Raw genomic sequence first — 24,987 nt, 5'->3', positions numbered from 1 at the left:
TACCTATTGTCCTATATCATACCGAAGCCAGGTGTTGGAAAAACATAGTGCATGTAAGAGCACGATGACGATTGCAAGTATCGAGGCAAGGTAATCGTTGGAATCAGCGATTCCGGAGCGTAGTCGGCATCCGACATCGACATCCGATTCGGGAATTAATCGATCCCGTCTGCGAAAAGGACAAAGGGGAGAGCCTGTGGAAGGTGGAAGGCGAAAAGCGGAAGGCGAAAGGGCGCTTTCTCGGCGTGGGCGACGACGAACGCTAGGTCGAACAGATCGGTGGGCGTCCACCGGTTCGCCCAATTGGTCGATCGAGCCGGTAATGGTCGGTGGGCGTCGGGTAAGCTCAGATGCGCGGCATGGAGTGCGCACTTGGCTACCTTTAGCCGACGACGACTTGTTCCATGCATCCTCGCGCTTCTCTCCCGGCTTCCCCCTTCGGCTTACCATCGCTTCGACTAAGCCGCACACTGTCCACCTCTCCCTGTTTCTCGTCACCTCCTCTCTTCCTCCTCGTCGTTCGACGATCCGGGGCCTGTGTGCGCGCGATCGTAATCGTGCAAGCCCTGTGTGCTGGTGCTACTGCTGCTGTTGCCTCGTCTTCGTGCTCGCCTCTCCTCGTTGCTCCGTGAACTCGTATTTCTCGTCCTCTTCCTTCCCGTCGACGTCCACCGCGTCGTCGTTCCTTCGTCTTCGTCCTCGTCCTCCTGTTCGTCTTCGTCAGAATTACCGCCACCGCCGCCGCTGCTACCGCGGCCACCGCCGCTGCGCCGCGGCGCCTTAAATCTTGATCTCACCTCGACTCAACAGTCTGGAGGGTGGGGGTAAGGCTAGTCTGGGCGCGCTTCGAGCCACCGAACGGAAGGCAATCTGCTCGAATCCGGCGGACCGCGAGCAGGTTACCCCGTGTACTCGTGTTACATCGTTCTCCTTTTTTTTCTACGTTCTTCCACACTGGCTTCTTGGTACGTAGCTTTCCTTCTCGCGCTCGAGTCGAAGGTTACGAAAAAGAGGTGGACCGGTCATCGTGCAAGACGACCGAAATCAAGAGGAATCGCGTGTCCGAAATTACTGTCAAGTGAATGGTCCGAGAGGTGTTCGAGCCTCGATCCATGGCGTTACCAGAGAGAAGCAACCGGAACCGACTACTATATCTCAGACAGACATCGATCGCACCCGGAAGTTGCTACCAATGAAGAGAAAAGTCTAACGAATGTATGTACTTACATAGAAGCTCGTTTTAAGGACAGAAGCGGAAGACCGAAGCGATAGAGCGAACGAGGTCGGAATCGAAGGACAAGTAGAAAGACTGTCGTTACCTGAAATCTGGATGTCAGCTGGATGCGTGTAGACGCCGCTGTTCCCGCGAGGCTCTAGAGGGTGGGGGTGAAGCTAGTCGTTGGCGCGCTTCGACAGCCCGAACGGAAGGCAATCTGCTCGAATCCGGCGGAGCGCGAGCAGGTTATCCCGTGGTAGCGCGTAGCTCGTCGGTCGTTATTGGAGAAGGGAGCACAGGTCGGACAGAAGGAGAAACAGAGAAGCGTGGAACCCGAGAGAAAGAAGAGCGAGAATCGGAGCGAAAGACAGCGGTAGAGCGAGAGAGAAAGGGGGGAGAAAGAGCGAGCGAAGAGAGGCGGAGGGTGGGAAGGTAGAGAAGGGCACACGTCTATAGGTAGTCACGAGCTTCGACGAAGCGCCTGCGCTCGCGAGCACTTCTCGCCGTTACCTCCTCGCATCGACTACGCTCGTCCACGTAGATGCGACAGCCGACGTGAAAGCTCGCGTTGCGATGAATCGCGTTCGCCGACGGACCGTCAGACAGGATGTCATTCAGCTTCGTTAATCGAACGCAGGAAACCACGCCGGACCCTGGCGTCGATTGCGCTCGCGCGCTTCTGCGCCAGCGCGATACACACGTCGACCGCCGCATCTTGTGACACCGTGAGTGGCTAAGCGTGCACGAGGACCGACCTCGTTGCCGTCGTTGAACGTCCGGGGCCGTACGTGCCGGAAGACTGTTGTCCTTCGTTCCGCGGTTCGCTTTTCAACCACCTATACGTAGGATCTGTTGTCGGTGTGCTATCTGCTCTGACTCGAGAACGTCGTGACACTCGTGCCTCGGTAAGACACTGGAACTGGTGACTCGAAACTCGTCCAAATTCAGCGTAAAATCGCTACGATCTTTACGGACGTCGACCTGCGACATCTCGAGTACATCGGCGAACTTCTTTCCCCGAGAGAAGAAGACACGGGAAGACAGGGGTGCGAGAAGAGAGATCAGGAAACGTCGGGTGCAGGAAACGACGAGCATCCGTCGGATACGAAGGCAGGAAGAGAAACGACTCTACCATAGGGACGGTGTAGCTACAGAAGTGGAGGCAGAAGGGGAGGAAGAGGAGGAGGAGCTGGTGCCCGGTGTGGAGGGGGTGGAGGTGATCGTCTGGTGATGATGATCGGTGGCGGCGTCGCGACCCCTCCTGGTACTGCCAAGTCGGCGGCTGCGATCGACAGCGAAATGGTGCAGGTCGACGGCATTGGCAGTGGTAGTGTCAGTGGCAGTGCTAGTGGTAGTGGTAGTCCTGCGACAGGCGCGACTACTACACGTATAACCAACAGCAACAACGCTGGCGGCAATAATAACAATAACAACAACAACGGGGACGTTGCAAACAACAATAATAACAACAACAACAACAATAACAACGAAGGTCACGCGGTGGTGAACTGCGCCAGCGGCCCCGCAGCGGCGACCGACAAATTTTGCTGTCACGACGACGATGCACCCGTCAGCACCGGCGTCACGCGTCCTTGGGAACCACCCTCGCCGACCTTCTCGCAGACGAGGTCGCATCTGTTTCAGGTCCATCCACCGCACCATCATCAGCATCCAGCTGCGCATCACCATCAACAGATGACCGTGCCTCCAGTGTCTTTGATCGACGGTCAGTTTGCCTCCACATCCATCCCCTTTGTTTTTTGCCTTCTCCAATACGGTTGACTCTTTTTCTTTTTGCATGAAATCCTTCGAACCACGTTACTATATACCGTTGGCAAGCACGTTACACAGTTGACACACGATATTCACCATTTGAATATCGTTTCGTCAATACTAACGATGTCGAAGATATTTGCGTGTGACTCGATGTCGTCACAATTGCGAAAACAATGCGCGTTTAATGAAATCGTGCGATTCTAATAGGATCGGGGCTGGCTCGAGATAAAACTCGAGCGCGGGAACAAAGTAATTAATTTTGTCAGAGTGATAACGAGCAATTAATCGTGCATCGCGTAGCCCGATCGAACGTCTCTTCGTTAAATTGCGCGACTCGAACACTTGAATACACCGCGTCTCGCGATATAAATCGAGACACACCGGGATAATCGATGAAACGTTCGCGTTACGCTTCGGTTCGTCTCGCTCTGAAAATTTCCATGGAACGCAAACAAACCGAGACACTCCTGGGTTCGCGCGGATAGTTTTCAGCCGGACAAAACCGCGATGATTGAATTTAATTGGCCAACCGTTTCTCTTTGTGATGTACCGCGTTACAATCGAACAACGCTAGCAGTGTCCATATTTTTTGCTCTCCTCTTCCACTAGCACCTTCTTATGGTACTTTGTAAACTGTATCCTCGCCGCCTTTGACACGAATTCGCAAAAACCGGAGGAACCGATTGCACGTTATCGATTGCTTTTTTTCTTCTCTTCTATCGATGATTGTCGTGCTTCGACTCTATTCATTTAAATCGAAATTTATTATTTAAGCCGAAACGAAGTTTCTTCGCGTAATTGTTCCACCACGGAGAAATATCATTTTCCCATGGACGCGTCGCGCGTGTCCTTTGCTCTTCTACATCGCAAAGGGAAAAGAAGTGGCAATCTAAATCGCGTTAAACGAGCGTAAAAACGTCGTTTCATGGTGCTCCAGGTGTCGAAATCCGGGCTCTATGGTAGGTAGGCCAACGATTCTTAAGGGATGATACGATCTTTCCCCTGTCCACGATCGTATCTTCCTCCGAGGCCGCTCGAGCCCCTCTCGGTATCTTAAACGAGCGTTTAAACGCTCGAAAAATCGCGCGTCCAAAATTACCACCAATTTTCGTGATCCACGTTCCGCTTTACACGGTTACTCGTTACACGTCAATGAGATATCTATCGGTTTACATCGACTTTGTCGAAAGGAAACAGAATCGTGGAACTGTACAGAGATATTTTCTCGCGAATAAATATCGCACAGGAAATGTCATACGACGCTTATCGGTGCGATAGCTAAATGATCGAATCGAAAATCGTAGAGAGTTGACACAAATTATCCGGGATAGGCGTGTTTTCTATTACCATAGCGCGAAATACGGAGAACGACGGTCGATCGGAGCGACGAGGTATCAGAAATAGCATTTTCGTGGAATAAGTTAGAGCGCAATGCGTTCTATGTGATACACACCGGACGAGGATGTTTACGACGAGTTGTCGCGGACGTACGACGAGCTTATTCTTACCCGGCGAATGTTAATTGACCGATCAAAGGCAAAGAACAGGTCGGAACGTTCGACACCAATCATAACGCGTTCGCGAACGCCTACGGAATCGTTGTCGCGGCGATTCACCAACCGCGAAATCGTGTTCCCGGTTCGTCGAGGATGCAAAGCACGAAACAAGAAGCATCGCAGAAGAATTTAAACGGACCGTCGACCTTTCCACGGAGCCCTAGAATCCGATGATAAGGTGGTGTGCGATCAACGAGCAACGAATGACCATCGAATAGGTGTCCGAGTTGCAGCCAACTACTGGTATATTCAGAAATCCTTTCCGTGGTTTACACTTGCCAGACGGAACGACGGTCAGCTACCAGCCATACTCGTTCAGAACCGGTTTCAATATGTTGCCAACAGTACGTCTTTTAGCGAAGAGCTGCTGTGCTCTCGTTGAACCTTCAATATCCGTCCGTGGTGATCGGTACGCTCTCGACTTCTGTACCCTGACCGATACCGTGGTCGCTCCGGATATTCGCCGGGACTATCCGCTACATTTAACTGCCACACCCAGCAGGTATTTCGAGACTTTAGCAGGTATATCTCGCGTCGCGGGGCCCCGGTAGTTGGCAGGTATCTTCATCTGTTCGGGTGTCGGCCACTTTGTTTCCACCGATCGTGGGTTAAGTGTCTCCTCGCCGGTCACTCTCGCTCCTATCTGTCCTTTATTGTAGCGTAACGAACGATGTCCGTGGTCGTTGTCGGTTCGTGGTCGTCGAGCGTCGGACGCTAATTAGAATCTTCTAGCAGCTAAGCTAGAAGGCCGATGCGTCAGTCCCTGTTAACAGGGGGGACGCGTGGATATACGAGCGCGTAAATATTGCGCGACACCGCCGCGAAACGTTTAGACTAATTAAACGAGGACAATATTTAATCGAAGTATGCGCAGCTAATTGGATTTCGTGTCCGTTCGTCGTCCGGGAACAGGCAGCGCACGATTTATTTTCCGTTACTCGTGGATAACCTAAGTATCTCGTTCCTATCCGGCTGAATTTATAGCCACACCCTGCGAGTTTCGAGACAGGTACCGGTCAGGTTCGTCCGTTGCCCGCTTTCTGCTTTCGTGGATTTTCGTGAACACCGAGCTGCGCCGCGCCAGCTCGTTGCCTTCGTGTCGTCGAAACGAAATCGTTTCACGCGTGATTCGTTCCGAAGATCGATCCAACCACTTCGAAGGGAGATATCGACGCGTCGCGTCGATTACGCGTGAACCAAGATATCCGCTGCGTTTATCGTCGCAATGATCTGCACGAGACGGTCGAGTCGGTCGATTCGTTCAAGGATCGGACGATTTTCATTCATCGATCTCGTTTCCTCCTCCAGGCACTTACCAGAAGGAATCGCGCTCCTTGATTTTTATAACGATTATCTATTGCCTCGCGCGAACGATCGGTCTTTTCCACGGGGCAATTTCGTATATACGAAAGAATATAGAGGACTCGATGGCAGAACTCGTTCAGAACCGGTTCTAGCCTCGCGTCGATGCAACGACACGACGCATTTCTTTCTGTGCATCGGCTACTTTCGTTTTCACGGCATCTTCGATAGCTTTGACACGAAACGAGCGCAGAATGCGCGTCCGTGCGATTTCCAGAACGGGCAGAACGCGTAGGTTTCGTACCGCTCGCGCTTGCCAAACGATCCCAACGGATGCATCTCATCGTCCGCAAACTGCCTCGTCCTCGCGTCTCCTTCTCTGTTGCCAGCACCAAATTACTCGCGACACGTGTACATTCCCTGACCGCGTACATATCTTCCGAAACGAACTCGCCTCGTTATTCCCCGATTCGACTTCCGACCGGCTTTCTTATGTTCAATTCAACGCCATCGAAACATCTCCGAATACTTTAAACTTGGTACGCTCGATCGACTTCGAGTTGCTCAATAATATATTCCACGTGTATTTTTATATCTCGGATATAGCGTCCGAGAGTCACGCGTATGAATAACCTCTCTGGAATCACCCATGTATCAACGCCGAGCGCGGAGAAGTTACAATTTAATTCGTTAATCGACCGACATGGCGATAAATACAAAGAAACCGGTGTTATAACGGCGCTAGTTGCTTTGTTGAATATCGGGACGACGCAAGATGTCGAGCCGCGAAACGAGCGTAAAACGGGATAAGAAACCACGAGAATTCGCGTAAAATTCATCTGGATCGTCGATTGGCAATTCGGTCGACGCTTAAAAGACTAATTAATTAAACGGGTGCTATGTAAACGCATACGCGCGTTCTGTCCGCTCGTAACCACTCGAAACAAGGCGTTACAAATGAGCTGAGGAACCGGGTCGTTTTCTATCTACCTGCGGAATTTAATTTCTCGTTTGACGATCGTCTTCGCGTCCGGCTTGTCTTCGCGCGCGCACCATCATGAGCCCTTCTCGCATCTTCCTGAGCCCCGGCGCGGAAAACGGTTCTTTAATATCGTCGTTCGATCGTAAATTATCGTGGTCACCGGATCGTACGAAACGTCGTTAAGATTATCCGCCAGTAAAATCACGGTGCCTGTCCGCGCGAACTCGGCGCTAATTACAATTATTCTTCTGGCCGTGATTCCTCTTCGGAATTAATTCGAAGGGGAAAAGGATATGTACGCAGAGACGAGCACAGACGGCTGCACGAACTCGTACGAGCCGCTCGCGTGATTATTTCTCGCAATTACCGATTCACGAAGCCGTTATGAAAAGCCAGCCGGCCATCGTCGCAAAAAACCAATCGTTTCGTAAACGCGAGCTGTCGGCCGACACCCTTTCCGATCGCCTTCTCTCCTCTTCGCTCTTCTCTCCTCGTTTCCTCCTCTCAACCGCCCCCTGTTCTCCCTTCTTTCATCTCTCTGTGTCTTCTCCCCCCCTCTCTCTCTTTCTCTCTCTTTCCTACCCTATCCTATAAGTACTCAACCTCATCCCCTCGTCGTCAACCCTACCCCTCCCTCTCTCTTCTTCGGAAAGATACGATCAGTGTTGGAAGTTTAAAGTAAGGTTCGCCCGGCGAAAAATGGATCGCTCTCAATACCGTGGCCGGTTCGATCGTAAATCGTCGCCTGTTTCTCCGGTGAGCGCGCGAGAGTGGCACGAAACGGAACGTCGCGTCGCGTCGCCGAGATTAGCCGCCTATAAAATCACCGAGGAAGTCGCGAACCACCGGTCCGGCCGTGTCCTTCGTGGAATTACGAGGGTATTCGCACCTTCGGTGATTAATCGACGTGATTTCAAACGGCAGATGCTTCTCACTCGGCTATCTCTTTCTTTCCCTTGTCCGTGGTGCCGGCGAGAGGGCCCCCGAGAGACGAGAAGAAGATCGCATCGATGAGATCGCGTTCCGCGTCGAGTAATTTAAATTAATTCGCTCGATTACGCCGGCACGTCCTCGCGATCGCCGTTCCACGCGCTCGTTACACCTTTACTGTTAATGAAATCGTATTTATCATCGGTTTTTGCCGATCCTTCGCGAGTAAAGTAGCAGATCGACCATAAACATTCGAGCGATGCATGGAATCGATCTACTATTTTTCGATCTGTTCTCGATAGCGAGAAACTCGTTGAATGTTCGTCCATGAATTATAGAACGAAGCACGTCGAACGTTCACCGAAAGCGCGTACTCACAAGCGTACAGTTTGTGAAGAGATATACTGCTTGCAAATAGTTGTCGCAAGATAGTTGCAAAAGTTTTATATCCGCTCAGCACGATACCTACTATTGTGTCTCACGAACGGGTTTACGTATAGTACGACAACCAGACGACGAAATGTTCGTGAACATAGTATGAAATACGGTTTCTCAAGTAGCTGACGATTTTTTGTCTTCGCTATTGATCTTTGTATTGTATTCGCGTTATTGTCGCGAGTCGATCTTGTTAAGCGGCGAAGACGAAGGCGTGTTATACCAGCGAGATTGGTAATCGGTTACGTTGCTACGTTTCCAGGCGTGAGCCTACAAAACTGTACCGCGGGACCATTTGCCAGCGGCAACGGTGGTGGAACCAGCCGTCAACGATTGCTCGAACTATCGCACGGATTAGGAGCTTTGAGGCACTACAACGACCTTGCCAATCATGTGCTGTCGCTGAATCAACAAGGGGCGGTCGTCACCAAACTTCTGGGTAAGTTTTCCATCTTGGTACCTAAACTACATACGTATTAATAAACTAGTCAAATTTCGTATAAATTATCTCATGCGTGAGGAAGACACGAGAGTATGTCGTCGACACTTCGCGTAGCTTGCAGGTTAGGATTCCTATCGACCGAGAGTGACTGTTTATAAGTTCAGTATAATTTAATAATTCGCCATTTGACGCACGAGGAAAGCTAAATGTATAAGAAATAGCTAAAAAAAGAAAAGAAGAAGCGGCTATACATAAGCGTATCCCTTCTACGAGAAATTACCTTTATGCAAGGTACCTACAACTCGTTCTTTTCCGTTCTGAGAAGCCTTCTGGTCAGACGATGGAGCATAATAGAACAGTTTGCTTTCGCGTAACAGAATTCCATAGATCGCGAACTGATCCAAACAACGGCATTCCTCTCAGCCAGGTATCATCGCGAGATAAATGCCGGCGAGCGGTAACGTGCACGCGTTTACCGATCCGTGACGCGGCTCCTCGCGATGAAATCCAAGAAAATGCCGAGTCAGGAGGCGACACGCGCTGAAAATCCCTGTTCGGCATAGTATTCGCTCAGTCGAGCGAAACTGCACCAGTAACTCGCTCAAAATTACCTAGCCGCGCGTGCTCTCCGCTCAAGGCGACAGAAAAATCAGCGGAGATCGCGAGCGGCGAAGCAGCCATCGTGATCCGCGGAACGACCGGTGAAACTCGCGGCAATCTTTCGCTATTATTCCCATAGACGTGGCACCATTATTCCCTGGTAATTGCATCCGCGACTGTTCGTTAGCCTATCCGACGAATCTTGAGATACCGATGTAATCGTGGCTAATGCCCTGTAACACGGAAGAGATCGAATCGCTGGAAATTTCTCTAATCTCTGCAAATGTTTGTAAACGTCCATCGATGAAAAAGATTAACACGTTCCGCGAAGTTGGGGATAATTGCCGCTTCCGGCGTCCGAGAAATTGGTAGCACGAGTTTGAAAGTACTTTGATGAACGCGAGCATGCGAATGGTATAGTAGGTAGAAGCGATATACCTTGTAAGGTCGTAAAATAAAACATTAACTAAAGTCACCAATTGATTTAGCTATAGCTATTCGCATTCCATGCGCATGCTGGTATCTGCGTTGCTTTTTTGAAAACATTTTCTGTCATCGTTAACAGCTCAACGATAACTTATACGTTGAACATAAGTTAGACACTAGTTATAAGTAAATTGCGGATACTTGTACAAATTCGTATTTTTATAAACGCAGCTGAAACGTGGAAGCTAAACAGGATATCTCGCTTATGTACAAATTATTCTAACGAATATTAGATATTCTCTATATTTTTGTATTGTATATATATTCTCTACATTTTTACATCTCCAAATTTCCCAAAATGTAACTTTTAATTGTAACTATTCTCGGGAACGAACGAAGAACCGATTTCGAATTGCGTACATTATATGATCCTGAACAAGATTCTAGGTCCCTATGATCACCGATGCAAATTAATTATTCGTTTATTATAAATACGTTTATTCGAAAAATACGTTTATTATAAGTTCATTTATACGTTTCAAATTAATAGTAATTAATCATCGAAAGTTGTACACTTCAAACATTGACCAGTTTGACAATCTCGCTTTATCGCTTCCATACACCGTAAGTGGTTTGATTTTATCAGATCATTCGTTAGAAAGATACTAGAGATAAACGAGTCCGAAGCTTAGACACGCTGAAGTAAAAATACATAACTGTTCGGTAGATTTCTTAAGCGTTTGCCAGATTCAAAATATTAATTCGCCAGCGCCGTTAATCACGACAAGCTGATGACAGTCCCGCGAGCTACTCGTTCACGGCTAGTTTTTTACGAGGATGTTCCATACTGTTTGCGCAGCAAATTCGAGCAGATTGACGTTGATGACCGCTCGTTCGCGTCCGAGGCGATAAAACGGTGTAAACTAAATTGATCGGCATCCCGAGCATTTTCCAACCACTGTCGGGGAAATAAGAAGGAGCATCGCGTATCAGTATGGGCAAATAAGGCATAACGAGCGTTACGAAGAAGCGGCGGTCTTTCCAGCTCGTTAGCCGGCCAAGATTAACTCGTAACAGCTGTTTCTTTTTCCCGTAAAACATTCGCATGACCAGTGCTCGACCGTTCTCGAATAATTTGTCAATAATTGCTCTGATCTTTACCCGTTCCGATCTTCCACGTCCCCGATTCGAGGAATCTAGGAGGAGGAATTTAGGAGATATCGAACGATGTTCTTTTTACTGTACCAAGAATTTATGCATTGTTTGATAAGCTCTGTTAATTTTTGTGGATCTTGGAATGCTTGTATTTGTCCGTAGTACGGAGGTTAAGTTAACTTATGTCATTAAATTATATATTTTTTAAAGTGTGACAATTTTAATGTTTCTTTAAGTATGGAAATGCTTTTAACAAATATCTGTTAATTTTGTGACAGATTTAAGACGAAAAAGTAAGATATATTTGCACATTTGACATATTTCTTATATCAGAAGAATGACAAGAATACAGTAAAAATAGCAGACGAAGCTTTTTATTGCTTATGGAGAAAGCATTTTCACGAAAGAACTGTCCAAAGATGGCTTCTTAGATTTAAAGCCTGGGATTTCAACATTGAAGACTAATAAAGTTCGAGCATACACTCAGCGAGTGATGGTTGTCGATTAGAGGTATTTGTCATTGGTTAATAATAGATAAACGAAAGTCATTGAACGATACGATACATGCATATTGTGTTGAAAATAACTTACCTTTTCAAAATACAGTGCTGCGAGTTACGTGAAAATACCATCAACTTATCAAACGATCTAATACAAATAACCCTTGGAAAACTTTGATTCGTTGACTAAATCGACTACATCGAACCTTGAAAAGAAGAACTCGTTATATCATTGACGAAATCGAATCATCGAACAACCGATGGATAAACGATAGGTATTCTAACGATCGAAGGGAGGTCGAATCCGATAAACAGGTGTGAATCGATGGTCGAAAATCGTGATTCAAAGTCGAGCAACAGTGGCGACGACCATCGACTTCTACGTTCGGAGAAGAGGAAGAGGAACGCTGAACATTGCCGAGGGGAGCAATAAAAAAATGGAGGTGAGCCACCGAGCATCGGTGGAACGCTGGTTTCTCTCTTTCTCGACTGACTGCTACCTTGGTCCTCGTTAACTTTACGAGCGGCTCGTAAAAATACCGTTCGGCCTGCTCTCTCGACTCGCCGGTAATGTCTTCATCTCCACTGGATACGGACTCCTTAGGCCTCTCGAGGTGAATATAATGTACCATAATCGACCCGCAATTACTTAACAGCGGCAAACAATTAATCCCCTGGCTGCGCCGTAGTCGTCTGGCTGCGCAAGAACCGCCGATTCCTCTTCCAGCTTCGCAATCTTTTTCTTCGATCCAGAGCAACCGCGGTGCATTCTGCGTGCGGACACGAAACGCGTGTTGCGAACGTTCGAGACCATCGACTGGGCGTTCCAACGATGTTCACCGTTGTACCTGGTGAACGTTACGGTTTCGTTAACTCCCGTCTGACAACCGCGGACGCGAGTTCATCCATCTTGCGAACCTCGCATCCACGGTTTCGTATGGAATCAAGAATCAACAATTTCGCCGAGATACATATCCGCCATCCGAGAACATGTATTCGTATTATAGAGCTTATCACGTGCGTTGATATCTTTGTGCAACAGCGTTTCGAGAGCACGATAAATTTCTCGAGAGCAAAGAGAAAAACGTTCTTAGCTAGACGGCCGATATCGTCTAATTTCTCCGATACATCCCGGACGATTAATTCAGCCGCAACATCCTATCGGTCTTCTTATCCACGCGTACCAAGATCGATCGTCGCCGATGGAGAAATGGTCCCGGAATGCGCGAAAGGAACGTCGAGGAGACGGCTGGAACGCTCCATAGCGATCGGCTGCATAGACGTTCGTTGGGATAACGACCGCGTGCCTTGCAAGAGAAACCTATCCCTGCATTCTGTTCCGCGATTACGCCTATTTTCCATTCGTAAATCCATAATGGCCGGCTCGATCTCATCGTAGATGGATGCTGGTAGCCATCGCAAAGCTCGAGACGAATAAGCATACGGATGGTGATCCGCTTGCGTCCGCTGTCCGTTGATTCGATCCATGAAGGAACGAGTAACCACTAGGTACGATGGAACCGCGGCTTCGTGCGGTTTCTTTCATTAACCGAACCCCGCTCTCGAAAATTTCATATACACGCGCGAGCGCGCGGACCAGCGGCCGTGCACACGGAACAAAATGAAACGGAAAGAGAGGAGGAAAAGCGAGTAACCAGATGGAAGAGAGAGACATTGGATCGGGGCAAAGAATTTGCTCGAGGCATGGATGCCTATTAGGTGGGTACATCGTTTATACCAGGCACGCAGTTCATCCGTGGGAGCGCACGCGATATCCTACAGACTTTAGCCGTCATTATTGTTATTAATAATAAGACGTAACTACCGATAATTGCTCAACTCTGACTGCGCCTCCGTTTTCCATTATCCTTGCCAACATCGTGCGTTTCGACAACTCCGGCAGCGGTACGAGACGCGAGACAAGCCTTCCGATACGTCTAACATCGCGTATTCTGCGTGTAAGCAGCCTGTTCTCCGGCTCGTGTACTTTTTTCAACAATTATTTCTGCGATAAGAAGCGGTTTCGAAGCGGTTTTTCCTGTAATAGCGCGCGAGTACACGTAAGACGCGAGTTCCTTGTACATGCGAATCTTCTAGTTTTATCAAGAAGTAGAAGTTTTAGGACCGAGCGCTAAATAAAGAGTGGAGGAGTTGGAATGATAAGTCATGTCAGAAGCGAAGAGTTTCGATAGAAAGAAAAACACGGTTCTGTTAATTTTGACGGTTACGTCGTTTATTATTTGACTGTTACGAATTTTTAGCGATTACTACCTTTACGGTTCTAGAAATTTCTTCCTTTGTACACTATACTTTCTTCTTTTTTGATCACAATCTACCGAACTCTAACGATCATAATACTGTTACATTCTGCAATAACTTTAAAAGCTTTTTTCCATTTCTTTTAGAACTCTCGTCGTTTATCATTCCAGCTTCTCAACTTCGAATACCCATAGAACCTCCATCGTTTGTACAACAAACATTCGTCCATCTATATTCTTCGAAACAGCTGCATAATAAAAACTTCAATTACGCTGTTCAACTTTATAGCTACAAGCGTATCTCCATTGATAGACAATTTTTCCAGTGCATCAGGTCGTTCAATAGAGTTCGCGGATTTTATCGACGATCGAGTTTAACGAGCATCGTACGACACTCCATCTTTGTAGTTATGTATTCGCGTAACACCTGTCTGCCTTCGGCGTACAACTTGTCAGCTGTACCGTAGCCATTGTCGCTAATGATAACGCGAAACGTTCTATAATTACTCGAGTGTGACTGCGCTTTCTCTGCTCGCATTATAGAGCTGGGTTCGTCCACTTCAGACGTCCAACTTTTCCTGAGGAGTTGTGATACGCTAGGAGAATGAAGCAGTTAAATCGATGATAATCACCACGAATCTGTCAACGAGACAATCATGCGAACTCTGCTTACGATTCTCGATGATACACGATCTTATAATTACAATCGATAATTCGACAAAAACTGAGAGACTGGAAAGACCAAGTTCCTTAAATTGTGAAATACATTTAGCGGAACGTCCAACATGATAAGTAAATTATTGTTTCGGCGAAAATATTTAACACGCGATATCGCGTTAAACTGTGAAAATCCTTCAATTGGAATAAAACAGCGAAGAGAAGTTGAAATTTACTAATCGCAATTTACTAGCAATCTTAATCTCTACGTTGTGATGATTGTAAAACCTCGAATAAAATTTCCTCTCACTTATAATTTTTCTTACCATATCTCGCTCGTACAGCTTTCATCCTCTCCCATAAAAAAATTGTACTTATTTGCTACAAAATTTGCCACTTCAGCTGATCAATTTGAAGCATGAAACACATCGGGAAATGAATGCGATTGCAACGATTCGAACTTTCAGTTTTCATTAATTATGCCTAATCCGAGCGAGTTGGAAGCATTGCTCTTTCATAACGATCGATCAGAGCGGAGAAGAGAGCGGAAAGAAACGCAGAGGAGCGGCATCGCAGCAGGTTGAACACGTCTCGGCTCATATTAGATATCTCTGATTATATATTATCGCAGGCTATCGCATACCAGTATCGTTTCACGCGCTAAGCTCCTAATGACTACCTCGTGTGGATCCGCCCAGACGATACGATTGGTATCCGATGTCGAGAGCCCGTGCGAGCCAGGACTTCTACACGGGATGCGCTCCAACCTTTTAAGCCTCCATCTTGTCAACTACTACAACGTATTCCATCCAATGCATCGAACAAACTACGAGCAATAATTCTTTTCCTTTCTCCATATATGTACTTTTGTAACCAATCTACTCGTAGCGTACTACGTATGTTTAAATAGAAATTCATACAATGTAGAAGCTCGTGTGCTTGAGGAACACTTATAAAGGTCGGCTGACAGTTTGCACTCGAGCGTTATTACGTGGAGAATGTCCGGTGTTTGCGTGATTTTCCGAAATTATGCGGGTTCAATGCTGGACACTCGCCGATACGACCGGCACGGGCATATAAACCGGCATCGCCGTTTACGACCAATTTTATCGCGAAGCACAAGTATTAGCGAAGACAACGCGTCCTTGAAGTTCGTTCTAACGTGTTCCAGGTACGTTGCGCCCGCCGGGTTTAATCGGTGGCAGCAAGCCAAAAGTTGCGACGCCAGCCGTCGTCGCTAAAATCGAACAATACAAGAGGGAAAATCCGACGATCTTCGCATGGGAGATTCGAGAGAGGCTCATCTCCGAAGGTAAGCACATTTTGTCGATGCTATTTCACGTGGATAACAATACGATAAATGAAAGAATGGCATCTGTTAAAGTACGTTTAGCCTAACCGAGCTAATGCCAATGCTCGTTCACTTTGGAAAAATTAAAGTGTAAAAAACGCATAGGAATGCTTAGAAAATGCATGTTTGAGTTATTGAAAACGAATTTATGAGCAGATTGCTCGGTAAACGGATATAATAAAGTAAACGAGTATAACCGAATGCTGTTGCTGTCGCTCTACATTCTTGCTAATAGACCAGTTTGATTCATGTGTTACACAGAAATCAAACTAATCGACTCTGTATGAAGAATTCTTAATTTTAGTACCAGAATATATGATTATAACGGTAATCATTTGCATTCCAAGAAACTAAGCACTGATCGTATACATATAGCCATCGCATTCCGCAATGAAATCGACGAACTTCACCAACGCATTCAGCATGTTATTCCAGATAAAATATGTCATATACACCGTTCATTAATACTTTATTTTGAAAATATGAGAGGTATATTGATATAAACGATAAATAGTCAGACGCCTTCCAGCTATTTGATTTTTGCTTAATTATATATTTGGAATTTTCTGACATTTTATTTATTGATTTAGTCTAATGATATCTACATGCTTAAAATAACCATGCCGTGTCTCTATACATACAACTAAGTGAACTTCTGTTGATCAAAATATTAAACAGACCATTTCTAATGTGAACGTACCAGGTTCACGTGTATATATATATTATCTCGTATCCAGCCTTCCATTTAATTACTTTTGATTTCATACAATTCTGCAAAAAGATCTAACGGAGATAGGTTAGATAGTTGTAGAGAGCAAATTAATTAATTAAGTAATTAACTAGATACATCAGTAGATTGTAGAAATTTATGCTTCTATAAAAAATTTAAACACGCAAAATATCTAAAGTACATAAAGTGTTCGTTAGAACATTTAGGATTAGACGAAACAAATTTTATCTGAATTTCGTTTCTTATAGCAGTGTTCATAAAAATATACATTTCCGAAGACATCAGTTCGATAGTTTCACTAATATCACGACAACAGAGCTAAATTCACTCATACAGAACTATTCGATTTACTCCTTACACCATTACGTGACGTGTAACATATTTTATTGTCAAAGTGATCTGTCGAACATCGACGATAGTAAAGATTATCGATTTCGTCGGAGAATACCTTGTAGTGAAATTAAGAATTTTTCAAAAAACAGAGTTGATCGGTTTAACTTCTGAGTTGCTAATATACAATACGATAAAGTGAACGACGAATTCTGTTCATATGTAATTGCCAACAACTAGATATGTAGTTAGTTAACTTCTTATTTAACAATGCGTGAGCCGCACGTTTCGTGCACAGTTGCAAATCGCTCGCAATAATAGTAGTACGTGTGTCGTAGTACGAGCACACGTGCAATTGCGACTAGAATCAAGAAACTTTTCCACGTCCTTCTCCATCGGCATACTTTATTCTTTTGAAAACGAGCTTCGGCGTAGTCTCACCTTGTATTCTCTTCATCGCGCACGAATGTCTCATTCCTTCTTCGACTATCAATTAACTGAATTTGCGTCTCTCGTTCTTAATGCGTTGGGAACTTTCTCCTTTGAGGCGTATCGTGCGTCATCCACGAGCAATTTACATGAAAATCAAGAGCATTTCGAAACGCAGAAAGAACCGGATGCAAGGTGTTCATTATTGATTTCAAAAGAACGGAATCTTGGGAGGAAGGTGTCGAGGATGGAAACTATAATTCACATTACTTGCTACGAAATCTATTTGTAAACCTACAATTGAAGTTCATCGTAGAAGAAATTCGAACACGCCTCTAGCATGTTACGATTCTAGCCTAACATCAAAGTTAAAACTGTTTATTGTACTTTACAATAATCGTATAATATAAAACTAGTAGGTCATAAATCGATTGTTTGTTTTATAGTTTCGAGTACGTGAGACGATCTATTATTATTAGCGTGGACACCTATTATTATTGTCAAAAAGGTCACTCGCTTATCAATAACGCACGACACACGTGTTTCGTAACGCGTCAATGCCGTATATGTTATGTATATTATATGAAGGTATACTTTACGCTTTCGAACAAACGCAATCGATCAACGACGATCTAGGAAAATTCTCACAAGATGCGAGACAAATTCGACAAGAGAGCGCAATTTAACTTACTTTACCTTCAGAACAATTTCAAACTACCATCAACTACCATCGTTTTCCATCTACCAAATCTTTCCACTATCTTCCAAAGAATCGCAAACAAGGAGCGAGACGAATCCTATAAGAATACATGATTCAACTTTTACTTTATCTTTCAAACCAGCTCAGATCGTCATCGTGCATCATCTACCAAAATTCTTCAAAATCTCACAAAGAATTGCGAACAAGAAGCGAAAGAAATCCGAATAAGACTAGACGATTTATCTTACTTTCTCTTCCGGACAACGTTAAACAACCACCAAAGTTCTCTACTCTCTCGTAAAGAATCACAAGAATCGCAAAGTAGACAGTTCCAGAAGAAGCATGCTCGTTTCTTTCCAGGCGTTTGCAGCAACGCGACAGCTCCATCCGTCAGTAGTATCAACCGAATTCTACGAAATCGCGCGGCAGAACGAGCAGCCGCGGAATTCGCGAGAGCGGCAGGCTATGGTTTATACGCCGCGGGTCCACATCCGTATTTCAACAGCGCCCATCAGCACCCAACGACCAGCCACCATTTACCCGCTGGCTGGCCAGCGCCGGGGGCAGCGGGTCATCCTTGGATGCTGCCGCCATTAGCTACTGGAATCACGGGCGCAGCTTCCGCTCTGCTTCTTCCGCCGTCCTTGAGCCCAGGAGCGGCGGCAGCGGCAGCCGCAGCCGCCTCTGCGTCGGCTGCTGGAACGGCGGATCACTCTCTTCACGCGGACGCCATCGCACGAGGGTACTTGCAAGGTGATGATTGTTTAATCTTCCATTAACCGTGTGAAGAACGATTGGGATGAAAATCAGAAAGAGAGAAAGGAAATAGAATCGTGAAACGTGTTGTCGAGTGGAGGAAGATAACGCGAGACAGGGGATGGTAGTAGAGGAAGATGGTCGTTTTTCTGTGCAGACGGTGACGGAGATGAAGGAAGCCTGGATGGGTCGGAGCAACCGAAATTCCGACGAAATCGTACCACCTTCAGCCCGGAACAGCTCGAGGAGCTCGAGAAAGAATTCGAGCGATCTCACTATCCTTGCGTGTCTACGCGCGAACGGCTAGCCTCTAAGACCTCTCTCTCGGAAGCTCGTGTACAGGTGAGGATCAATTCCATCTCAAAGATATCTTTGTCGGGGGGCTAGTGCGTTGGTTTCGCAGGGCTTGTTCTTGATCGTAGTTTTCTTGCCTCTCTCGTCTTTCGTTTCGATCGTAGTCCTTATTTCTCTTTCTATTCTTCGTCGAGAGCTTCCAGATCCATAGAGAAGCGAAGTAACGCGATACACAGAGAATTGCGTCGGTGTCGCCCGTGGAATAGGCCCTGCGACTGTCGCGTGCATAGCCTCCTGGTTTCTTCGAAGCTTAGAAATTTGATCACAAGCCATCTAACGACCTAACTCGTGACTCTTAGGTTTGGTTTTCCAACAGACGGGCAAAGTGGCGTCGTCATCAGCGAATGAACCTCTTAAAACGTTCGCCACCACCACCACCTCCACCGCCTCCGCCGCCACCGCCGCTGCCGCAGCAGCAGCCGCCGCCGCAACCGCATTCCGCATCCGGTATGGAAGTAAGCCGTGCGTCAAGCTGCTCAATCGCCGGAATGGGAGGAGAAAGTAGCGCGTTCCGGGCCGTCGTGACCAACTCCTCGTCATCCAGAGAGGCCGCGGAACGGAACGAGAGAATCGACAGGGTCGATTCCATCACCAAACAGCCGGAAAGAAAGCCGAGCGCCTTTAGGATGATCAGTCAACTCGTCGGTGATGATTCGCCGAGTATAATCAAGTCCTCGAGTCCGACCTACGAACAGCAGAGGCACGAGACTAACGTTAGATCCGTGATTGAATCCGAGTCTGCGAACAACAAGGAATTTGAGCGGGTCGAGGTTGAAGAGGAAGACGAGGAGATCGACGTGCAAGATTCGGACCAAGACGTTGCTTCTTCGCCGACCGTTGCATGGCGGGATCATTGGACGGAACAGCAACCCTTGGAATTGACGAAACACGATCGTTGAAATCGTTCCAACTCGAAACTAAATGGAACGATCGAAGAAATTGTGCTCGTATTAGAAACGTTTAAAGTAACAATGAGTTTTGCGTGAAATTTTTTGCCACCGAATATCGTGATTTAACACATGCCTAGTGTCCAAGATCGATTATGAATCAGTGATATATGAAAAAAACGATGCTGCGAGAGAGAACGTTCAAGTGTATCGATCTAATATGTGCGTGAACAAGAAATCTCGAGATCCGTTTATATCGATCGATCGTGATCGTAGTAGAATTCGCGTCGAATTCGAACAGTGACTGTAACTATTGCTTAATCTCATAGAATTTCATTACACAAGAACAGAAGACTGACGAGATCGTTTCGTTAAACTTCAATTCGTGTGTCTCGCTTCGACATGTCCTCGACTCTTCATCGTTCATGTCGAGTGATACGTCCCTAGTACCTATCCAACTACTTACTACGATTACGATCCATTTATTACAATTAAGATTACGATAATAAGCTACGAGGATGGTTGTGTAACGTTAAATTCCAATTACCGGCAGTGCCGTCGTGGCGTTATTGTCAGCTAGAAGTACCGAGGATTTAGATAGGTAATTAATTGCTTACCCGATATGTATCGGGCTGTCGGCCGGCTGCGCTATAATTGCAGCGCTGCGCTATAATTTACACCGCGGTGCAGTGGACGCTTCCCCCATCCAGATACGAGGACAGGAAAGATCCAGATACGAGGACAGGAAAGATGCAGATACGAGAACAGGAAAGATCCAGATACGAAGTCAGGAAAGATCCAAACGCCGAGGAAACAAACGCCGAAACTTATCCGGAACTAGTCCTAGCGAAATCATTATAACGCAGATAATGCATTACCTAGGCACTATGTAGAAAAAATAGATGAATCGATGGTAACCTTGTAACGAACTCTGTTAAAAACGACTTTTATTTAAATGAATTCGTTTGTAAATATCTACACAAGTCTTTGACTACGAAACAATTCGAAACATCGCAACCTTGTCCAAGTTTTCAAATCCACCTTTATTCCTATTCTGGTCACACGTTCTTAGAATCCATTGGGTGATAAAAAATCAATTTTGGGTGATTTTGGTGAAAATTAGCATCCCCTTAGAGGGAAGCAAGTATGAGACACGTATAAGGGACAGAAAGGAGAGAAAGAAGGGGATGGGCGGGGGCCAGGAGAAAGGCTCATCGACGATTAACTCGAATCTACGGTTTCGTCGGGTTCGCAAATAAGGAATCTGCGTGTGAAACTGGTTTCTTGGGCGACACTTTTCGGCCACGGGTGGAATCGGTTGTTGGCGGAGAGCACGAAAACACCGGATCCGCCAACATTTCGGATATCGTGGCCCCCGTCAGCTGTTAACGCGACTACCAAATTTATAACCACGCCCGTGGTCGGGGATGTGCGCGCACGGTAGAGCGAACGATCCGAAGAACGAAAGAGAGGCGAAACATCGAACATACCCGTCGCGTCGCGACGAAAAAAAGGGACACGGTCGGCCGGATAATTGAAACAAACTTGCCAAATATCCCTGAATCATCCCGTATGTCCTTAGCAACATTTTTGCGTGTTCGTGACATCTTCTGCTGCTATCTTTCGCCTTGTTACGATTACTACTCCCTACTATCCTTATCTGCTTCGGGTCGAAAGAATTTCGTAGCGAGGTGGAGGCCATTGAAATTACCCCGTGGAACGCTCATATCCCGAACGGTGAAATCGGTGTATCGTACAATAGGGCGAAAAAGAGAAAAGGAAAGTCAGAGGCGAACGATGTACAAAAGGCAGGAGCGATAGGGCCGAAGCTTAAGATAGAATAAGGGATCGACGTTATTGTAATGCGAACAAAGTTGCCAAAGGCATTAACACCGGTGGTGGGTGAGGGTCGTTCGACACTCTCGGCGTAAAAGAAAGAACAAGGGACAAACGAGCAGTCGAACACATGCGGGAAACAGGGTGGATAAGGGAGAAGTCGAGGAAAGAAGGAGGTAAGAGCGTCTGGTGAAGAGAGGTAAAGAGCGGTAAAGAGAGGAGAAGAGCAGAGAGGAGAGGAGGGCACGAGCAGAACAGAACAGAACAGAAGGAAGGATCGCCGGATACATTCAGGCAGTCAGCCAGGAGAAACGAGAACGTAACAATTACTATCTGAGACCGATCGGTGCGGTAAGATTAACGATCTTACTCGCAGCGGCCACGTCGGAGCCCGTCTCAGCCGCGATTGCTCATGGGAAGAACGAGGGGCCAACGTTAAAGTCACCTCCTCCTTTGCTCAATGAGATATTGCCTGCCGCGGAGAGCGTAGCGCACCTTTTCGTGCCCGGTAAATCGCGCGCGCTTTCTTTCCTCTTTGTCGTTTTCGCCTTCCACGCTACGCGCGCCACCCAAACCCTTCCCCTCGCGCGTTACACCCTCCTTTCATGAAAGAAGAGAAATATCCCTGATACAGTCCGTGTATCTCGAGCTTCTCCTTGCTAACGCGGCCCCAACATTCGCGGTTTAAGGACAAGTTAATCGAACCGACCGACACGACGAGGTGTTCGTACCTATCTATCGTTCTTCGGATTCTTCTCAGGCTCGAAGAGTCTGGTTCGATAACGAACACCTTCGGCTCTCGATAACGCGTCGCTCGCAGAAAATCGTCAAAGCGACTCGTTCCTCGCGAAACATTGTTGCCACGGCGAGAAGCCGACACGAGCCACGGAAACGAATAGCATCGAAACTGTGAAACTGTTGCAAGACGGAAAGATGGAGTGAGAAAGAGAGAGAGAGAGAGAGAGAGGGTAGAAAGGGGAAAGAAGGGTGGCATGGCCCGGCAATAATACGCGAGAAATCGTGAATTAGTGAGCGTCTTTTTGAGCGAGCGGACAGAGGAAAGGAGTGCCCGATGATTTCTCGCCCAATTAGAGTCGACCGGGCTATAAACTTCTTCCCGGATAAGATAGGACCTCGGTTTTCTGTGTTCCGTCTGAGGTAGAAGAGGGGCCCGTAATGTCCCGCTTCAGCCCGGAAGCCTTCCAGGTCGCATATAGACCGGGAATCCGTGCTCTGGTAAGAAAAAGAGAGACGCGTTCGTTCGAACGAGAAAAAGAACGCCACGAGGGTGTCAGGGGGAAGAAGAGCGAGGGAGAAGAGTGTACCTGAGCATTGGGACGGAGCTAATTGGCTCGTCCAGTGACCATTGAAACCGCCGTCCCAGTATCGTCTTCGATCCACGGAGCACATATACGTGCCAACGTTTCAGGACGATCAATTAAACGGAAATGGCCGGGAGATATCCCACGAGAAACAGACGTTCTCGCACGTCTCGGGACCCGCCGGATTCGCCCCGAGACCGCGCGACTGCCTGCCGATCTTCCCAACCTAGGACGATGCTTTTCGTTTTGCATCTCCGGCCATTGAACTTTTCGACAGATTCTCCGAATCGAAAATTTTATTCTCTAAAATCGAATAGCGAAACTCGATACGTCTAGTTCGTAACGAAACTCGCGTCTCAAGAAAATATTCCATCGATCGGTGACCGCTCTTAGCGTGGTGTAACGAGTGCAATTATCCGTTCGTAAAGCGAGTAAATTCCCTAGGTACATTCTGTTCGCATTAGTGGCGACCGTAAGATTCTTATTTTACGTAATCAGTTGGTCCGCGAGGGAATATGCTCCCAGGACATAGCACACATTCTACCGAAGGTTTCTCCCTCTTTTTCTTTCGTTGGCCGGCCTCGCGTGCAACCTGCGTGTACGTGGCTCGATCGCGCAGACCTCTTTGCTCGTGTTTGCGTGTGCACGTAGGACCCGGCCAGCGAAGTAATGGCGCAGAAGCCAACTCCTACTACTCTTGCGGTCTGAAATGAGTCGACTAGGATGGTGTCGACGTGATGTACAGCGACAGGGTTGATAGCGTTACAAGAGCTACTAACCCTTCTCCCTTGTCCTCCCCTCTTCCTCCGCTTCCCCTGCCCTTCGCCTGTCGCCCTTTACTTCGCCACCTTTCCTTTCGTCGCAACCACCACTGCCACCATTGACGCCACCACCTCCTCCCTTCTCTTCCTTCTCTTCCTTCTTCTTCCTTCGCCTTTTTCTTCACCATTTTCGCTTCTTTCCGCTTCTTCGCCTCGACGCGTTCGGACGCATCAGCGTGTAAAGCACGCTCTCGCGCTCAGACCAGAGTTTTTCTTTCTCTTCTTCTCCCTCCGTATACTTTGTCTCGTCCTCTCGATCTCTCCTCCCTTCACGTCACCTTTCATTCTCTCCCTTTCTTTCCCTATTCGTCTCACAACTATCTTTCTCAATTCTTCGATCCGTCGTATTCTCCCTTACCGTGATATCCTCTCTATCTCTCCGTCTTCGCCATCCTTTCGTCCGTCACACTTTCGCGTTCTCTTTTTCGCTCGATTCGCGCGCGCGTCCGTCTCACCGCCTCGCTGCATCTCGCGCCGCCGTGTCGTCGTTTACGTAGGTATACGGAGATTTGTATAAGAGCAGAGAGTCGCGCGCAGAAAGAGCGAGACTATCGGGGGCCACTAACTTATTATCGGGAACCGCCATTAGCATGTTTATAGAAGCGACCGGTCGACACGCATGAGGCTGTGTCGTGCCGTGCCGCTGCCCCGAGCCGATTCTTTTGTATTTGTGATCAATTAGACGCCGTCCCCGTGTCCCAAGCTACGGAACACCTTCTGGGGATACGCCTAGCCCTGGAATGTCTCTCGATCGTTTCTTCGCTTTCTCGTTCTTTTTTCTCGCCCAGTCTCGTAAGATCACCGCGATCGCTATCGAAACGATTTCAACGGCTAGCCCATACAAATGATTGCGTTATCGCGTGGAACGACCGAACCGGCTGCCTATCCACGAAACATCACCACGAAGATATTCAGAGCCACGCGCGATTCAATGGGACAGCCTATTTCTGCGCGAAAGCTCGCGCACAATGGAATCGGTTGATTTCGCCCGCCAATCGATTCCGATCGATCGATACGTAACGTTCGATTATTTCGCCAAAGCATTAAGGATCAAGCAGTGAAATAGTTCGTAAAAGTTGCGTAAACGCGTTATTATTGACAGATGTGGATAAAGTCACTTATTGTTTCGTTAAAGCAAAAATCTGTATCGTAATAATAGACACTATATGGAAAACCACTACGTAAATTACAGATATAAGGAAAAGATTCTATTCGTTTCCTAGTACAATATATAGT

The 24,987-nt window shown here is 47.1% G+C and overlaps 2 protein-coding genes across 3 annotated transcripts in view; one reads left to right on the top strand and one right to left on the bottom strand.

The window, feature by feature from the left end:
• Positions 1–24,987, bottom strand: part of LOC138180785 (uncharacterized) — a 212,891-nt gene that overhangs the window by 156,177 nt on the left and 31,727 nt on the right. The gene's annotated exons all lie outside the window — the stretch shown is intronic.
• Positions 695–20,774, top strand: Eyg (eyegone). 2 transcript variants are annotated; one of them, XM_069115049.1, is made up of 6 exons: positions 695–2,942; positions 8,460–8,636; positions 15,407–15,547; positions 18,136–18,528; positions 18,689–18,873; positions 19,202–19,490. In XM_069115049.1, the coding sequence occupies exons 1-6, from the start codon at positions 2,447–2,449 to the stop codon at positions 19,388–19,390; spliced, it is 1,581 nt and encodes a 526-aa protein (XP_068971150.1). In that variant the 5' UTR covers positions 695–2,446; the 3' UTR covers positions 19,391–19,490. The 2 variants fall into 2 exon arrangements, with proteins under 2 accessions (XP_068971150.1, XP_068971148.1); XM_069115047.1 differs by having other exon boundaries at positions 697–2,942; positions 19,185–20,774.

This window comes from Bombus flavifrons, chromosome 6 (assembly GCF_040668555.2).
Source record: "Bombus flavifrons isolate JBK064 chromosome 6, iyBomFlav1_principal, whole genome shotgun sequence".
In the NCBI taxonomy this organism is placed as follows: domain Eukaryota; kingdom Metazoa; phylum Arthropoda; class Insecta; order Hymenoptera; family Apidae; genus Bombus; species Bombus flavifrons.
The sequence above is the reverse complement of the archived record's forward strand: the minus strand, read 5'-3'. Positions and strand labels throughout refer to the sequence as shown.

Bases quoted from the DNA above. Each gene is read 5' to 3' on its own strand.
- Eyg (XM_069115047.1), top strand. From the start codon at position 2,447: ATGATGATCGGTGGCGGCGTCGCGACCCCTCCTGGTACTGCCAAGTCG. The intron at 2,943-8,459 runs GTCAGTTTGCCT...CTACGTTTCCAG, and splicing joins TCCAGTGTCTTTGATCGACG to GCGTGAGCCTACAAAACTGT. The intron at 15,548-18,135 runs GTAAGCACATTT...GTTTCTTTCCAG, and splicing joins AGAGAGGCTCATCTCCGAAG to GCGTTTGCAGCAACGCGACA.